This window comes from Oncorhynchus mykiss, chromosome 13 (genome assembly GCF_057628025.1).
Source record: "Oncorhynchus mykiss isolate SJ-2025 chromosome 13, ASM5762802v1, whole genome shotgun sequence".
NCBI lineage: Eukaryota > Metazoa > Chordata > Actinopteri > Salmoniformes > Salmonidae > Oncorhynchus > Oncorhynchus mykiss.
The window spans coordinates 51297165-51316557 of record NC_143034.1 but is presented as its reverse complement, the minus strand read 5'-3'; the positions used below and the strand labels follow the sequence as shown (position 1 = coordinate 51316557).

At 43.9% G+C, this 19393-nt stretch overlaps 1 protein-coding gene across 11 annotated transcripts in view; it reads right to left on the bottom strand.

Moving 5' to 3' along the window:
* Positions 1-19393, bottom strand: part of hdac5 (histone deacetylase 5) — an 85788-nt gene that overhangs the window by 16568 nt on the left and 49827 nt on the right. For 6 of the 11 annotated variants that reach the window (XM_090196512.1, XM_090196516.1, XM_090196513.1 and 3 more), the window contains 10 exons: positions 13240-13535; positions 12926-13070; positions 12575-12683; positions 12110-12243; positions 10959-11090; positions 9837-9949; positions 6606-6725; positions 1165-1402; positions 832-1037; positions 377-679 (listed from right to left, as the gene is read on the bottom strand). In XM_090196512.1, coding sequence (XP_090052638.1) covers positions 377-679; positions 832-1037; positions 1165-1402; positions 6606-6725; positions 9837-9949; positions 10959-11090; positions 12110-12243; positions 12575-12683; positions 12926-13070; positions 13240-13503 — 1764 coding nt within the window. In that variant the 5' untranslated portion in view covers positions 13504-13535. The remainder of the gene's footprint in view (positions 1-376; positions 680-831; positions 1038-1164; positions 1403-6605; positions 6726-9836; positions 9950-10958; positions 11091-12109; positions 12244-12574; positions 12684-12925; positions 13071-13239; positions 13536-19393) is intronic. The other 5 variants (XM_090196514.1, XM_090196518.1, XM_090196515.1 and 2 more) reach the window with 1 other exon arrangement.

Below are 19393 nucleotides of genomic sequence, written 5' to 3'. Positions count from 1 at the left end.
AGGTACAATGACGAATCAAGTCACAAGGTTAGTAATCACAGACAGACGTCCCCGGAACAGATTTGGGAAGTTCAACAACGAAAGGGGTCTGAATATTTTTACTGCACTGTTTGGAGCAAGTAACAAACATTTTGTTGCACCCGCTATAACACCAATAAACTTTGATTTGATTTCAGCAGAATTAATCATATTACAGGGAAAGACAATAAAACTCATGGTTTATAAATAAACAATTTGCACCTCTTATTGGCTCTCTGATTTTCTTACAGAAAGTCATCTTAATTAGTGTTAAACTTGCAAGGCAATACATTTTGTTTTTCCCTAACAAAGTCAAATTTAAATGCAAAATGTCTATTTAAAAAAATGCAGTATTTACTTGGCCGTAAGGTACGCCCTCCTCATCACACTCCCTCAGCTCGATTGCCTCGTCTTCATCATCCTCTTCCTCCAGGTCGCTCTCTGTGCTCTCGCCCTTCAAGGGGGTCAGCAGGCGTTCTGAAGGGGGCGACGTCTCCCCCGACTCTTCCTTCTGGAGCCTCTGCTCTTGAGGATGCCCCTCCCCCAGACGCTCAGACCCTGCCCCCTCCTCCTGCATCTCCTGCGTCTCTGTGAGCTCCTCCTCAGTCTCCTCGGGGTGGGTGGGCGGTTGGCGAGGAAGCTCCACCCCTTTTGACAGAATCTGGTGTGGTTGACAGATAGAGTTAATCACTGCTGCCACATGTAGAGTATACTACACCCCCCAGTCCAGCAAATGGCATACAACACTTTTTTTTTACCTACAAACACAACCATAACCTCTAATACTGTAGTGTTTCTTGTGGTGCCCCCTACCTTGTTGAGCTGGTACTGCTTCTGCTTCTCCAGGAAGTGCTGGTGCTGCTGCTGCATGACGAGCTGCTGCAGGGCCTGGGGGCTCTGGGGGAGGGGTGCAGACTGTGTGCGGCTCAGGGGCCGGTGGCGTGGTAGCTTGTTCACCGTGCGCATACTGTTGGACACCCGGTCCCCCGTCACCAACGGAGACTGACCGTATATGGGGACTAGAGGGAGGAAGAGTCAAAGAGATGTGTTTCAGAAGAGGCAGTATGTATTTATCTATATTTACCTGCAAGTAGAACACTCTGCTGGCAGGGATGTAAGAGTATAAATATATGTTGGTAGATGTACCTGAGAGGAGGGCACTCTGCTGGCGGGCCTGCTCCAGCAGGAGGACGTGTTGCAGTAGGGAGGAGTGACTGCTGTGGCTGTTGGGGGCCTGGGTGGAGTCTAAGTCGTGTTGCATCCCAGGTGGCAGGCATGATGCCGGCAGGGACGAGGTGCTGACAAACTTGCCCGTCAGAGCCCCACCCTGACGCATGGTCTGGATGGCCTGCCTCTCCGCCTCCTGCAACAGCTTCTGATTGGCCTGAGGATGGAAGGGGGGGTTAACTAAGTCAGACTGTCTACATTAGAGGACAACTCTGGTTCAGGGGAGTGTGTGCTGGTTTCCATTTTCCCTCAACTCAGTGGAATAGAGCAGGTTGAGAGTTTTTTTTTTACAAGTATTTGAAAAAAACATTTAAGAAGCTATTTTTAGAACAAGGCCAGCACTGGAAAAAAATGTGCACATTTATCTTTATGCCAACAGTGACGGGATCTGACTTTAAACTTAAAATATTGTTAAATCATCAAGTATGCCATGGAAAGGAGAAGGGCCACAGTTTGGTTGTTACAGCAGAAGTTAATGGTCATCTGTAGGAGGAATGTAAGGTTGGATATGAGCTAGGGGCTTGGAATGTACTGAGTTAAGAAAAGGCAATCACGTAGTTGTGGTCATTGGTAAGGGTGGAGAGCTGTAGATTAGTGAGGAATGGGGGTCGAGGTCAGGGAGAAGGTACAGTTTATTACCCACATCACCTAACTTCCTGCCTAGCAATAAATATGTAATGTTTAGAGGGAAGGAGCAGACGTCACCTATATTGGAGTGTGTGTGTGTGTGTGTGTGTGTGTGTGTGTGTGTGTGTGTGTGTGTGTGTGTGTGTGTGTGTGTGTGTGTGTGTACGTACAGTGGGGCAAAAAAGTATTTAGTCAGTCACCAGTTGTGCAAGTTCTCCTACTTAAAAAGATGAGGCCTGTAATTTTCATCATAGGTACACTTCAACTATGACAGACAAAATGGGGGGGAAAAAAATCCAGAAAATCACATTGTAGGCTTTTTTATGAATTTATTTGCAAATTATGGTGGAAAATAAGTATTTGGTCAATACTCAATTCTTATCTCAATACTTTGTTATATACCCTTTGTTGGCAATGACAGAGGTCAAACGTTTTCTGTAAGTCTTCACGAGGTTTTCACACACTGTTGCTGGTATTTTGGCCCATTCCTCCATGCAGATCTCCTCTAGAGCAGTGATGTTTTGGGGCTGTTGCTGGGCAACACCGACTTTCAACTCCCTCCAAAGATTTTCTATGGGGCTGAGATCTGGAGACTGGCTAGGCCACTCCAGGACCTTGAAATGCTTCTTACGAAGCCACTCCTTCGTTGCTCGGGCTGTGTGTTTGGGATCATTGTCATGCTGAAAGACCCAGCCACGTTTCATCTTCAATGCCCTTGCTGATGGAAGGAGGTTTTCACTCAAAATCTCACGATACATGGCCCCATTCATTCTTTCCTTTACACGGATCAGTCGTCCTGGTCCCTTTGCAGAAAAACAGCCCCAAAGCATGATGTTTCCACCCCCATGCTTCACAGTAGGTATGGTGTTCTTGGGATGCAACAGCATTCTTTATCCTCCAAAGACAACAAGTTGAGTTTTTACCAAAAAGTTATATTTTGGTTTCATCTGACCATACGACATTCTCCCAATCTTCTTCTGGATCATCCAAATGCTCTCTAGCAAACTTCAGACGGGCCTGGACATGTACTGGCTTAAGCAGGGGGACACGTCTGGCACTGCAGGATTTGAGTCCCTGGCGGCGTAGTGTGTTACTGATGGTAGGCTTTGTTACTTTGGTCCCAGCTGTCTGCAGGTCATTCACTAGGTCCCCCCGTGTGGTTCTGGGATTTTTGCTCACCGTTCTTGTGATAATTTTGACCCCACGGGGTGAGGTCTTGCGTGGAGCCCCAGATCGAGGGAGATTATCAGTGGTCTTGTATGTCTTCCATTTCCTAATAATTGCTCCCACAGTTGATTTCTTCAAACCAAGCTGCTTACCTATTGCAGATTCAGTCTTCCCAGCCTGGTGCAGGTCTACAATTTTGTTTCTGGTGTCCTTTGACAGCTCTTTGGTCTTGGCCATAGTGGAGTTTGGAGTGTGACTATTTGAGGTTGTGGACAGGTGTCTTTTATACTGATAACAAGTTCAAACAGGTGCCATTAATACAGGTAACGAGTAGAGGAGAGAGGAGCCTCTTAAAGAAGGTCTGTGAGAGCCAGAAATCTTGCTTGTTTGTAGGTGACCAAATACTTATTTTCCACCATAATTTGCAAATAAATTCATTAAAAATCCTACAATGTGATTTTCTGGATTTTTTTTTCTCATTTTGTCTGTCATAGTTGAAGTGTACCTATGATGAAAATTACAAGCCTCTCTCATCTTTAAGTGGTAGAACTTGCACAATTGGTGGCTGACTAAATACTTTTTTGCCCCACTGTATGTATGTATGTATGTATGTATGTATGTATGTATGTATGTATGTATGTATGTATGTATGTATGTATGTATGTATGTATGTATGTATGTATGTATGTATGTATGTATGTATGTATGTATGCATGCATGCATGCATGCATGCATGTATGCATGCATGCATGTATGCATGCATGTATGCATGTATTCAGCTGTCTGACTTATTGGGTGAATAAACTTGGTTTGAGCTTATCATAGTTGTCCGTGAGTTTTTTTTACTCTGTTTAATTAGAACCTAACAGCAGCTTTGGCTAATGTATTATAACCATTACAGATAAATCCTAAATTGCAAGATTGTCTCACACATACATACATACATACATATACAGTTGAAGTTTACATACACTTAGGTTGGAGTAATTAAAACTTGTTTTTCAACCACTCCACACATTTTTTGAGCACAAACTATAGTTTTGGTAAGTCGGTTACGACATCTACTTTGTGCATGACAAGTAATTTTTCTAGCAATTGTTTACAGACAGATTATTTCACTGTATCACAATTCCAGTGGGTCAGAAGTTTCATACACTAAGTTGACTGTGCCTTTAAACAGCTTGGAAAACAACACCATGGCTTTAGAAGCTTCTGATAGGCTAATTGACATCAATTGGAGGTGTACCTGTGGATGTATTTCAAGGCCTAACTTCAAACTCAGTGCCTCTGTTTGACATCATGGGAAAATCAAAAGAAATCCGCCAAGATCTCAGAAACAAAATTGTGGTCCTCCACAAGTCTGCTTCATCCTTTGGAGCAATTTCCAAATGCCTGAAGGTACCACATTCATCTGTACAAACAATAGTACGCAAGTATAAACACCATGGGACCACACAGCCGTCATACCTCTCAGGAAGGAGACGCGTTCTGTCGCCTAGAGATGAACGTACTTTGGTGCGAAAGGTGCAAATCAATCCCAGAACAACAGCAAAGGACCTTGTGAAGATGCTGGAGGAAACCGGCAAAAAAATATCTATATCCACAGTTAAAAAAGTCCTATAATCGACATAACCTGAAAGGCTGCTCAGCAAGAAAGAAGCCACTGCTCCAAAACCGCCATAAAAAAGCCAGACTACGGTTTGCAACTGCACATGGGGACAAAGATTGTACTTTTTGGAGAAATGGGGCTTGCAAGCCGAAGAACACCATCTCAACCGTGAAGCACAGGGGTGGCAGCATCATGTTGTGGGGGTGCTTTTCTGCAGGAGGGACTGGTGCACTTCACAAAAGAGATGGCATCATGAGGGAGGACAATTATGTGGAAATATTGAAGCAACATCAGTCAGGAAGTTAGAGCTTGGTCGCAAATGGGTCTTCCAAATGGACAATGACCCCACACATACTTCCAAAGTTGTGGCAAAATGGCTTAAGGACAACAAAGTCAAGGTATTGGAGTGGCCATCACAAAGCCCTAACCTCAATCCTATAGAAAATTTGTGGGCAGAACTGAAAAAAGTGTGTGGGAGCAAGGAGGCCTACAAACCTGACTCAGTTACACCAGCTCTGTCAGGAGGAATGGGCCAAAATTCACCCAACGTATTGTGGGAAGCTTGTGGAAGGCTACCCAGAACGTTTGACCCAAGTTAAACAATTTAAAGGCAATGCTACCAAATACTAATTGAGTGTATGTAAACTTCAGACCCACTGGGAATGTGATGAAAGAAATACAAGCTGAATTAAATCATTCTCAACTATTATTCTGACATTTCATATTCTTAAAATTGAAGTGGTGATCCTTACTGACCTAAGATTGGGAATTTGTCCTAGGATTAAATGTCAGGAATTGTGAAAAACTGAGTTTAAATGTATTTGGCTAAGGTACTGTGTGTGTATTTTTTTTTCAGACAATAAAAAAAGTGCTATTTAAAGTTAATTTATTGAAACCGTAATATTAATATTATTAACCGTAATATTGGTTATATTATATCGTGGAACACAATCTTCAAAAAGGCAGCACCCTCAGCAGTGGCGCTTGCTTGTAGAAGCCTATGTCTGTGCAATGACAAAGCATTGTTTCGTTCATTTAGCAGGCAAAATGCTCTTATTTCCCAAACAAATCAAGAGACCTATTTTATTGTAAAAGAAAAAAAAAACATGTAAAATAACTCAATAATACATAACAGAATATTGTTCCAAATGAAAAAAAGTGAAACGCACCTCACGTCTGGAAGTTCTTCTTACAGAGTGATAATTTAGAACGGGGCTCAATTTGGCAAGGTGAAATCATTTCAGGGTTACAAACCAAAATCTGTCTTCTTTTCGATATACAGACATTCAAATTTGTTTATTCAGCCTGTTCTTTGGTATTTTCCAAATGGATTAACAATTCCACATTGAACTCTGCATGGGGATGAATTACAGCCATGACATCTGTTTGGTGAGTAGGCTTAGGCTTAATGATTCTGATAAAATTGTTTAGGGCGGCTATAGCCTAGGCTAACCAATTCTAAATGGCACTTGTAGCTCAAAGTAGCATAAGTGGAAAATAGACAGGACACAATCTTTCTAAAACTGCAGCGCTCGTTGTTGGAACATATTTCCCTACTTCAGCCAAGCAGTCCATTAAGAATTTGTTATAAAACTGTCGTCATTTGGCAAGGAATGAAACTTGTGTATCCCATCAGTTAGATACGTTTTTAATAGGCCTAACGGGAGCTTGTGTGTGTGTGTGTGTGTGTATAGAGGGAGCGGTCGGAACGCAATTGAGTGAGTGAGACACGGAGGGGAAAGGGAATTTAGGGAGAAGAACTGTGATTCTTGGCTTGGTTTTCTTTTTGTTGTGCCACGCAAATGCACATGTACAAATGGAACTAGAGTCAAAGCAAATTAACATGGTCTTCTAGACAACATTTTGATCTCTGGTTAAAGATGGAGTTTTTACATCCATTTGAGTACTCATGCCTATCCCTAGTTTGTGTTGTTCAGAATTTCAGTCCAGTACTCACGGTGAGGTGCGAGTTGGCTGGTAGGCCCAGGGAGATGTTGGGCAGCGAGGGGGATGTGTAGAGGCTCAGCGGACTGACTGTCCCATCGGCGTTAAGGGTCTGGTGGAGGGACCGCAGCTGCTGCACAGAAAAGAGGGAGGAAAAAGTGATTGAGTGAGAGAGAGCGTGTGAAAGGGAAAAGGGCGAGAGCGCGAACAGAAGAGGAGCAAGGGAGACAACCGGCAGGGGTGTTTTCCAGAGAGAGGGAGAGAGAGAGTGAAGTCTTCCAGCTCACTAAAACATCCCATCACTGCATGTATATTTAATCTACCCTAGCAACAACGAGAGGGGAAGAAAGAGCACAAGATGGATTCCTATCTGACCCTCTGCAGTATAAACAGATAGGACAGGAGCTCTAACCGTAGTGTGACTCATTCTTTCAGCTTGCACAACATGTTTCTCTCCAGAGGCCGCCAAGGCTTCCAGTTCACTTTGAACAAACGGCTGTTATTTGATGTTTGTGCAGGTGTGCTAGCTAGTACCATTTCAGGAGCTTTTCTTACTTGCCATTTAGACTTCACCTGGCTAACACTGTACAGAAACCCCACATACTGTAGGCTGTGTCCGAAATCTGTCTTGCCTACTACTTACTAAAAATACACACTGTGTACTAATAGCACTACACACAATTTAGAACGTATGCTTTAGTAAAAACGTGTGCCATAAGCAACAAATATCAACATACTAATCATCCATTATGAGAAGGCATCATCTAATGTGCAATCGCACTTGTTCCCTGCCAGTTGTTCATTTTAGGCCATATTCTGATTATCAGCTGTTGTCAAACACACGTGAACGGAAAAGACGATACTCTTCCTCAATAGTGTGCAGCGAAAAGATGAAATGAGTATTACATCCTAGAATTTAATTATCAGCTGTTGTCAAACACACGTGATTTTTTTAAATGTTTGAAAATCACACATTTTACTTTATTTTCACATAACCATATTGTGTTCCAAATAGAATGCTTTTTGGGTATTTGGACACAACCATATTTCTCCCTGCCTTCAAGGGCCCTTCTCTTTTTAAGAACCCCCCCCCAGCGGGTGTCAGCCTTCTTCACAATGACGTTATTAGGGGAAGACTGACTCAACAGAATCATGAAACAGGGAAAATAAGGGGACAAAAAGTCACCATGCATCCCAAACAAGGTGTTGATCCATGGCAAACTGCCCTATTTGTTGTTAAAACAATGTCACGCTCTCCTTTTTGTGTGCGTCTGACCATTTATCGGCCCGGATATGCTGGGGCGGCGATGACGCAATAACGTTCTTGATGGGGGTGGCTATTTCGGAAAGTTGCACACAACAGGCTAACAAGGCTCTTATGTCATCAGTGGTCGACTGTTTCTCCGCTTCGAGAGAATGGCAGTAATCAAGTCTTTTCAGGAGGGAGGGTAGGGAAAATAAATGGTCTCGGAGATTGACTAATGCTTTTTATTTTTGTTGCCCTACTTTTGGAGAGAAGAGAGAGGAAGTATTTTTGGGTGTTATAAAATGGCAGGGGGAAGATGGCTATAAATTGAGTGTTGAGAGAGCTGTCTGAATGAGAGGACAAATGCTCATTTGAATTCAAATCCTCAATCCTGTTCTACCAAATAGAAAACACATTTATCCATTAAAACACAGGTCTTCTAAAACAGATATTTGAAGAGGTAGATATGGAGAGTACCTGAGAGCTATAGTGTTCCAGCTACAGCTATTCTGTAAATAGCCTGACTACCAGGAAAAACTCAAGTCCCAGGGACAAGAACTGGTAGTTCTGCAATGAAATAGCTAAGGCAGCTAGGCCTATATTTATCTTGTCTTACAAAATGAACAATGGATCAGGTTTTATTATCAAAATGGAGGATAGCAGTCATTCAGAACGCTATGGCTAGCTCTCTCTCCCGCCTACATCCCCTCGTCATCTCTCTCGCTCCCAAGGTTAAGATGTTCCTGGGGCCACTTGATGCTCAGTGTGCATCAGTGTGCATCAGACCAACCTTCCGCCCCCCCCCCCCTAGTCTACCAAAGCTTATTTTCAGGCCTTATTCACTGCACTCAGCTGCTATCCTCTAGCCCTAGTTTACAATTCAGCCAAGCACAATGACCATACAAGCGTAAAGAATAAGCTACTATTAGCCCTAAAGAACAGTCTACCTAGTCATGTAACACTCATAAGTCCCCATTGCATTTGATCTATAACTAACAGCAGGGTTGATAAAAACTAAACCAAGTCACCAGGTAGCCTATTGAATCCCCAAGCTGACAAGGTTTTAATCTGTCGTTCTGTGCACGAGCAAGGCAGTTAACCCACTGTTCCCCGGGCACTGACAACGTGGATGTCAATTATGGCAGCCCCCCGCACCTCTCTGATTCAGAGAGGTTGGATTAAATGCGGGAGTCACATTTCAGTTGAAGGCATTCAGTTGTACAACTGACTAGGTATCCCCCTTTCCCAATCAGAATGGGTTCCATTTGCATCGGTCTTTCAACACTTTTTATACTAATGCTTCTAATGTGATGAGACATTTTATAAAGCATGCACTCTGTTGGTCCCTGGTACCACAGCAGTAGGTCATGGATTTTGCATGGTGTGTTATAAAAATGCATCACAGACAAACAGCAACACACATTTCAGGGGCTATAAAATTCCATAGAAGGTAGAATTATATATATATATTTATTTTTTTTTTGTTGAATTTGACACTTTTTTTCTCCCCAATTTCGTGGTATTCAATTGTTTTAGTAGCTACTATCTCGTCTCATTGCTACAACTCCCGTACGGGCTCGGGAGAGACGAAGGTTGAAAGTCATGCGTCCTCGGACCAAGCCGCACTACTTAACACAGCGCGCATCCAAATTTGTGCCAGCCGCACAAATGTGTCAGAGGAAACACCGTGCACCTGGTTAGCGCGCACTGCGCCCGGCCCGCCACAGGAGTAGCTGGTGCGCGATGAGACAAGGATATCCCTACCGGCCAAACCCTCCCTAACCCGGACGACGCTAGGCCAATTGTGCGTCGCCCCACGGACCTCCCGGTCGCGGCCGGTTACGACAGAGCCTGGGCGCGAACCCAGAGTCTCTGGTGGCACAGCTGGCGCTGCAGTACAGCGCCCTTAACCACTGCGCCACCCGGGAGGCCTGTAGAATTATATTTTGCAGAGGCGAGGCCCCCCTAGCATCCTCCCACAGCCTTCCCCTCTCTTACCTCTGCGTGAATGTTGGGGACAGAGCCGCTGGAGCCGTTCTCTGCGATGGCGCTGTTGGAGCTGTTGGGCGAGCTGGGCCCGGAGCCAGGGGCACTGCTGCACATGGAGGACACTGCAATGACAATGGAACAGGCCACTCAGAGACAGAACCAACCCAGCATCCCGGGCAGACAGACACCACCGCCAAAACCCCTGTGTGGTACAGCCTTTCTCCAAGCTTGCATCAAACTGTACAAATGTGAAGATTAATGTCTAGGTTTTATCAGACTGTTTTCTATGAGTATACAGAAAGGTAAAAACAGAATAGACCATCATTGGTGACATATACATGGAATCAGAGAACTAGGAAAAAGGACTTCCCGACATTTCTTTGACTGTTTCAAGAGGCCAACATTCTAAGTCCTAATCCGAACTTTCCCAAAAACCCTGTTCCCCTTTTCCCTGCTCCACTGCCAGCTAACCCCCGCCCCCCCAAACCCATCCCCTTTTGTCCTATTCAAGCCTTATGTATTAATCTACATCCTACCCTATTTTTGTTTGCCTCCAATAAGTCCTTATATTTAGTCCCAGAAAAGCTTCTGCTTTCATTAGCAGATGAAACGGGCGAGTTAAATCAAAAGCCTCTATAAGCATAGCTTCTGTTGTGGTCTCGAGAACAACCAGCATTTATACGATCTCCTATGTTTACATACTAGTTGCCCATGACATGGAAACTGGCTAATAGGGCAAACCCTTAAACCTAGCATATGGTAGCTAGCTCCAGTACTTGGTCTGGAAAGGCACTGTATGGCATGTGTATATAGCCAACCTGGCTAAGTGGGTTATGTAACTAGTTCCTTCTGGGAAATGAGCTTGAGGTGTAGAGTGCCGCGGCCCCGCCGGATGTCTACTTTTACCATCAGGCCAGAGTTGAAATGACCGTTTTATGTTAAGTAGGGTGGTATTTTAGATGGTTTATGGTTCACCCAACCGGATGCTTCTCACTGGGGTTGGTTTACAACTATGAAATGGCACAGGGTGTGGAATTCCAGTTAAAGAGTGTACAATGTATTTGTATGCGAGTATGTAAATGCATGATGGATGAGAGCGTAAATGCATGGTGTGTGTGTGTACGCTCTCACCAGAGATCTCGATGGCTCTCTTTTTGAAGGTGCTTATCACTGTCCCGTCCTTCCTCCTCAGCAGAGGACTGCTCCGCCTCTCAGCTACCTTCTGTTTTAACCGCGAACGCACCTTCAGATTGGGCTCGGAGGCTGTCGGAGAGAGAGGGCGCGAGAGAAAGAGAGGTGAGTTTAAAAGAAAAAGATATACAACAAAAACCATAAATGAGCAACAGCTCATACAGTCTATTCAAAACTACTATGGACGGCTACAAATGTGGCTATTTATACAGCTTATTGACTGGGGACACTAAGACTGAAATAAACATCCATTTGCAACTAACCCCTCCTTCACACAACTGCTTTTTCAGCCCATTGTTGATGCAATGAACGACAGACCAAATTAGACAAATGGAAGTAAATAAAACAGAGATTGGACCCCAGGAAGAATACCTGCTGCTTTGGCAAAAGCTAATGGGGATCAAAATAAACCAATAAGGAGGGATGGGAAAAAATAGGAATTGGGGCAATTAGGCAAAAGCCCCAGGTTTAATTTAATTAGCCTCCAATAGCGGTGCTTTCCACTGGACGTCACACACTCCACCCACCTATGTAGACCAGCCAAGACCTTTAGCCCTGATAACATCATGGGCTTTAGTATGGCTTTCATTTTATTAGAAATCAAAATGTTTGGGGTGAGGACGATCAGAGAGACTGAAGTAAGGAGAATGCACACGCACACACTCAGAGCTATACCTTTCAGTCACAAGTCCCAGTAAGCACAAGCTAACAAGTCTATGGAAACAATACCAAACAACAACACGCAATACAATTACATCTAGATCCACAGCAAGCATATATTTAAGCATGTGTCATGGGTCAGCTTCTCAGACCCAGATTAAGCTTACTGCTGGACTAAAACACGTTCATTGGAAAGTCTCCAACCTCCATTTAGTGAACCACCCCGCTCCATTGGCTTGTCTGTGGGTGGGCTTAATTATTTACGTGAGTGAGTGTGTAGCTATTGCCCACCAGTCTTCACCAACACTGCTGCGATGACTCATTCTGACTCATACCAGCAAAGGAGAAACACTAAAATGTACACACATACCTACTGTCAGACATGGGTAGGTGCCTCAAAGTAATGCAGAGCTGCAACCACACACACTCACCAGTCTTCCGGAGAGGGAAATCATCCCTGACCTCGTAGGACCCCAGTAGCGGGGGCAGTTTGTAGGAGGGCGGCGTTCCCGGAGTGTTACTCTGAGGGGGGGAGTTGGGGTCCAGAGAGGTGTGGTGGGCCCCCCTGATGAAGCCATAACAGGTAAGATAGCAGAATCAGTTGATACTACTTGTGATGTAGACAAGACATTTTCTGACTAGATTAAAACCTCTTTATCCATTTGGCATGACACCCACTGAGGAAGGTAAACAAGACATACCACTCTCTGGAGCTCCAAGTATTTTTTAACAGTTCACTCCGGGTCAATGCATGTGTAGGAGCTCTAAGAGTCCTAGCTAAGGTGTAGCCCTTCCTCCATATTCATTAACCATTAAAGTCCATGGCTCTTGGCCAGTCTGCCCGCTAACGTTAGCCAGCCTCAGAACTCAAATTAGATGTCGATGGTTAGGCTCACCAGCATTTCTGGGGGAAGGAATGGTTTAGTCCGCCAGGTGTACCAGGCTCTTTTTTGCTCAGGAGGAACTCCTGGAGCTTCAGCTTCACCTCCGTACTGGCAATGGCACCTTCCGGAACAAACCATCAACACAAAGCTATTATAACTCTAACAAAGACCAACAGCTATGGAGTATGAGGATCTAAACTAGAGCAATAACAGTAGCACTGTATAACTCTATTAAGTAAAAGTGTCTGATAAGACATAGCTACCGTAGCTACCGTGTTTACTTTCTGAAAGCTTCTCTTCATACATACACCAGATATCTACTGCTCAGTGTGTGAGTGTGTGTCCTCTATGTATACTACTCACTCTCTTTGCCCTTCTCCTTGTTGCGTAGCATGAGGAGCTGCTGCTCCAGCCTCTGTTTCTCCAGCTCTTCATGCCTCTGCTGCTCCAGCTTCCTCTTCTGCTCCAGCTCCTGCTGCCGCTTGGCCGCCAGGATCTCCTGCTGCTGCTGCAGGGACGCCAGGGGGAAGGAAAGCCAGAGAGAGGGGATGTCAAATGAAGCTCAAACTGACTGCCAGAAACTAACTGATCGGTCCAGTGGCGTGTGGCTAAAGACGTTTCTCACCCCACCCCTTGCCCCCCCACCCACCAGCCTTCCTAAAGCGTATCCCCATTACCTTCAGGTGCTCCTGCAGCTGAACCTCATGCTGGCGTGTCAGAACCTCATGCTGCTTCTGGAACTCAGCAAAGAGGAGCTGTTTCTGAAGCTCCTGTTGCTGCTTGAGGAGGAGCAGTTCATGCTGCAGTTGCTGCTCCCTCATGGCTGGGTCCACCCCTCCACCTCCTCCGCCCAGGGGTCCCAGCCTGGGATCTGTCCTCAGGTCCACGGGACCGCCGCCACCACCAACACCCTGCTCACTGCCGCCCACAGGGCTCTGCATCCCCGAGGGGAGAGTTGTCTTCACCTCCACAGCTAGATGGAGGAAGGGGTGGAGAGCGGAGAGAGTGGGAAGGAGACAGAAGGAAATTAGAGTAAAGGAGGGAAAGAACACAGGGAGACGCAAGGTAAAGGAGGGGAGCAGACAAAGAACAAAAACATTGTTTGTTAAATGGTGATCAAATAAACATGAAGTACAGCAGTTCAAAATAGTTTTTTTCCCCCGAATCAGAAACAAAAAATATTCTGATACTGCGGAAATGTTGAGGTTGAAGTTCAAGGACTGAAGTAATTCCCTTTGATATAAATTACATTTAACTTAGTTTGACTACCATAATACATATGTCTTATAGCCATGAGGCTTGGCACAGATCTACTGTATCTCACCGAGTGAAGTCAACAAGGGCACACCGAGTAGGTTGTAGAGACATTCATTGCAGTGACAACCAGTTTCTATAAGGACAAACATGTCCCATCTAATAGAGTGACCCTGGAAACCGACCGGGTCCATCTTTCAGTGTATTACTGCTTTCAGAAATCAGACCAGGAGTTCAATAATGTTTGGCATGCTAGCTCTCTCTGGAGGTGTTGCATAACTCCACCATGATGACGGCGTTCAGTAGAGTTGGACACACTACTGTCGTACAGTACACACATCAGGAGGAATAACGTTTGGGGCCTGTTCTCTCTGCTGGCAAAAGTATGAAGGGTGCAAGTTGTATTTAGAACACTTAGGAGAGTGTTTAAGTGTACTATTTTAAAAGTATGATTCCACAGAAGTGTGCGAGTGCTTATGTGGTTCCTGAATAATTAAATCACAGTATGTACATTTATACAGTACATACTTCAAATGACTGAAGGAGCGTTCTTGGAGTGTTTCCGTGCGACTTAGTGTTACGCAAAGAGTCATCACTTCATCAGCTGATGAAGAGTAACACCATTCATGGTTTACTAGTTATTCATTTTGTATGGCACATGTTATCGCCATGAATTACAAGGAATCCATCCGTATCACGCTAGGTAACTCTATACTAGTGTGTCGATGTATGCATTTTGCTCAATAGGAGACAGTATTGAACAGTAGGGATGGGAGCGGACCTTGCTAAAAATAGCCAGGGCGACTATCGATACATAGAGGGCACATCATTACATAACCTGGGAGGACCACAGTAGGCAGGGCCGGGACGAGGGTAGAAGCCAGGGCAGAGCCAAGACCGGGACGAGGGCAAAGCCAAGACCGGGACAGAGCCAAGACCGGGACAGAGCCAAGACCGGGACGAGGGCAGAGCCAAGACCAGGGCAGAGCCAAAACCAGGACGAGGGCAGAGCCAAGACCAGGACGAGGGCAGAGCCAAGAACAGGACGAGGGCAGAGCCAGGGCACTCTACGACACTCCAGGAGCTTTGTCTCTGATACATTAAGCACAGAGTTGGCAACAACGCACAGCATCCCAAAGCCGCAAAGCCACTGGCAAGTGCTGCTGCCAAACAGACAAGCACAGCCACCTGGCAAGGGCAACGCTACTGTTTTAGACCTTTCCTTAAGTCGACAGAGAAATCAGGGATTGGGCTATTGGGCTATTGTGTGCCCCAAGGTGGCTTCCAATGCACCCAACCGTTTCCATTATCCATTTGTTTCACCTTTCATTAACCCTCAATGGCCACAAGGCTTGACATTGGTGCAGGGTCGGAACTGAGTAGGACAAGACACTAAGGTTTAACATTTCAAACAAATGCAGAAAAAAAACAATGGAAGAGATTAGTGGGCAGGCAGAAAAGCACTCAGTCTACAACAATGGTCAAGGGTAAAGAGGTTGACTGCCGACCGTGCATTGGTGGATGTAGAGTATTGGATCCCAGCTGTAGGCTAGGACCTAATGAGAAGGCACCGATTCTGTGTCACAGATGGTTAAGTCACTCAGTGACCAGATAATGAGAGAGAAGAGATAGGCTAACTCCTGTGGAAAAAATACATGGAAGACTGAGGGAGCAGCTAGCACTAGCTGAAAAGCACTGCTTTGTGAGTTTGATTCTGAATGCAACGGCATCTATGAGTGGACCTCAAAGCCTGGAGAACTAAACCAGTTATTTTTCATCGAAGTTGCATGCAGTTAAAGACAATTATAAATAAAATAAAAAGTAATCTAGGGTCAGATAAGGCTGGGAATTGCTCGATTCTGTGATTTTATTGTGATTTGAAGTTCCAAACATATTGCTCACTCATGGTTTAAATTAATCTTAGATTAGACCTAATCTAAAGTTTGTAACTAGGTTTATATAATTAAGCAGATGTTTTGCACCATTTACTTTTTAAAGACTAGATTAGTAAAACACTAAAGTACAGGTGTATTTATAAATTCAATCTGGAGTGCCAGAGTGTGCTCTGGGCAATCGTAAATTCAGAGCGTTTCGCTCTGGCTGAGGAGTAGGGTTGATCCGAGCGTTCTGGCACTCAAGCACGCAAGCTAACTGGCTAATGTTGGCTAGCTTGCTAGCTACTTCCAGACACAAATGAGAACACCTCACTGACCATTTTACTCACCCTAGCAGAGCTGGTTAGGCTGTTTTCATGTTATCCAGAGCGTTGGTGACTCTGTGCTGCTGGCAACAATTTAATTATGCTTTTTACCCATGTTTACTGACACTGGCTATATTCAACGAGTGTTGAGTCTGTCAATTCATCAGTTATTCTGCGCTCTGGCACACTCAGACGAGAGTGCTCTGCTACTGCAAGGCAGCTCTCTAGGCCCTCTACTCTTTGATATTTTTATCAATGAGCTGCCACTGGCATTAAACAAAACATGTGTGTCCATGTATACTGATTATGATTCAACCATATACGCAACCACAGCTAATGAAGTCACTGAAACCCTTAACAAAGAGTTGCAGTCTGTTTTGGAATGGGTAGCCAGTAATAAACTGGTCCTGAACATCTCAAAACCTAAGAGCATTGTATTTGGTACAAATAATTCCTTATGTGCTAGACCTCAGCTAAATCTGGTAATGAATGGTGTGGCTGTTGAACAAGTTGAGAATACTAAATTACTTGGCGTTACCTTAGATTGTAAACTGTCATAGTCAAAATATATAGATTTAATGGTTGTAAAGATGGGGAGAGATCTTGCTGTAATAAAGAGATGGTCTGCTTTGACGCCACACTCCAAAAAGAAAGTCCTGCAAGCTCTAGTTTAGTCTAATCTTGATTATTGTCCAGTCGTGTGGTCCAGTGCTGCAAGGAAAGATCTAGTTAAGCTGCAGCTGGCCCAGAACAGAGTGGCACGTTTTGCTCCTAATGGTAATCAGAGGTCTGATATAAATACTATGCATGCCAGTCTCTCTTGGCTAAGAGTTGAGGAGAGACTGACTGCATTACTTTTCATAACAAAACAATGTGTTTAAAATCCCAAATTGTTTGCATAATCAATTTTACATACAGCTCTGACACACACACACACACACACTTATCCCACCAGACATGCCACTAGGGGTCTTTTCATAGTCCCAAAATCCAGAACAATTATATAGAGCCCTTATTGCATGGAACTTCCATCTCATGTTGCTAAAATAAAAAACCTGTTTTTTTTTTTTTAACTGATAAAGCAATGCCTCTCCCCTATTTGACCTAGATAGTGTGTGTCGGCATTGATATGTAGGCTACGTGTGCCTTTTTAAAAATGTATGTAGTTCTGTCCTTGTCTAATGATGTCATTCTGTATTGTTTCATGTTTTGTGTGGACCCCAGGAAGAGTAGCTGCTGCTTTTGCAACAGCTAATAGGGATCCTAATAAAATACCAGATCGCCAGAGTGAATTTACAAATGTATCCTATGACTAGTGAAACATGTCATAATGGATTTACCATAGAAATAGAACATATTTCTACAGAAACAAACTAGCACGGGTCATTGTTAGTTTGTTAGCTAGCAAGCAAAGTGAGTTTTCACTTCGGGCTAATGATTAAATACATTTTTTACATTTGACACTTCAGTCATTTAGCTGACGTTCTTATCCAGAGCGACTTAGAAGCAATGTGTTTTAAGGTCCTTGCTCAAGGGTGCAGACAGATTTTTCATCTAGTCGACTCGGGTTACTGGCCCAATGTTCATAACCACTAGGCTACCTGCCACAGTCAAAGAGTGAGCCTGCTAGTTGAGTTGTTTATCAACTGAAAATAAAGATCATACAATGACATTTGATTAACTTAAAACCTCCTCCTTTGGTAGTTATGATTTAATCCCTAAACTAAGTTTAACAGTTATTTTAAATTTATGGCACAACAATATTATATTAGATCTCATTTTAAAGTCCAAATTAAACTTAGTTTAGAAGGATTAAAATGTAACTATGATTAGTTTAAAACTAGGTTGAAAAACTTGGTGCAACAAGATAAGAGTTAATCCATGTTGGTGCAGCCCACCCTATATGTCGGCTGCAGATAGAAGAGAGCACAAAAAAAAAAAAAAACATTTTGATCAGGCAGTGCTGAAAACATGTTAGATCAATATTTTTAAAAAGGTGGAAAACAAGCTATAGGATGAAAAATACCTGAGTTTTGGCGCAGGTACAAATATCGATATATTGTCCAAAAATAATTTTGCAATATGTAACTAACACTCTTCCCCCCCCCACCACTTTCCTCTTGCTCTCCCTCCCAGGTGAATGCTGAGTAGGGTAACTATGCCAGACTGGATGATAAATGAGTAGGTACAACTGTGCTTCAGAGGTAGCCCTTTATCAAAATGCAAAAAAAAATGATTTCGGGTGTGAAACAATTACTTAAATCAGTGTTTTTGTCCTGCAAGTTATTAAGAGTCCAAAGTCAACAACTACCCATAAAGATTGCAAAAATGCTAATACAGGGAAAATAAAATGGATATCGACGACGGTAAAGTGGAATAACAGTTGTTAACCACAATAGCAGCTTGCCTCAAGTACTTTAGGCCAGAGGCTTAGGGTTTGGAGGACTTTGGGATTAGGCCTCTGAGGTAGACCAGAGAATAGCATACTTACAATTTAATATTTGGAAGGTGTTCCTAATGTTTTGTATACTCGGTGTACATTCACATTGTATGTCACAGCATTAAGAAGGATTTTCACCTTAGAGCTTGCTGATTGGAGCATGCAGAGTTAACCAACAGGGTAATGATCCAATAGCTCTGTTGGTGGTCTGGCGGAAGCTTTCGGCTTATTCCAAATAAGATTACTATCCTTTATCAGTCGGCTTCTAAATTTAACCTTCCAGACAATTGTGTGTGTGTGTGTGTGTGTGTGTGTGTCAGCCATTTGACATCATTGCATCCCTTTCTTAAGTCGCCAGGAAAACTTTGGTTGTTGGGTGCCAGCCAACCAAATGAGCTTAACATCGATCACCCAAAACACCTCAGTCAGAGCGAAAATAGGGGAGAAAGCATTGAATGAATGAGCCAAAGGGAGAGTACCTATTGCGATGTACCAGGTATGCCAAATGATCGTCGAGGCCTTCCATTCGAGAAACAAATGTACAAATCTGAAATCTGTACATCAATAATGACTTGTAAAAGCCATCAATGGTGCTCAATTACACCAACTTTGGTGTGACATGATTGGTTGTTGTCAGAGTGGTGCAATGTGCAAAGTAGTATTGGGCTCCTTTGCAGTGTTTAAATCCTCAATGAATTTGTAGGCACACAAAATACTTCAATGACACTGTCTGACTGTGCATTCAAAAGGAATAATTTGGTGTTGCCTGCTCCACTCTGTTTCGAGACAGTGAGCAGAGGGAGTCTGAGGAAAGATACTTTTTGATGATCGGCCCAAATGATCAAACGAGGGAACAGCCGCCAGGAGAACTCACAGGGGAGTTGCATCTGAGGCGGAAGGAACTACCGTCAGTCCCATATAGCAAATCAGCTGTGCC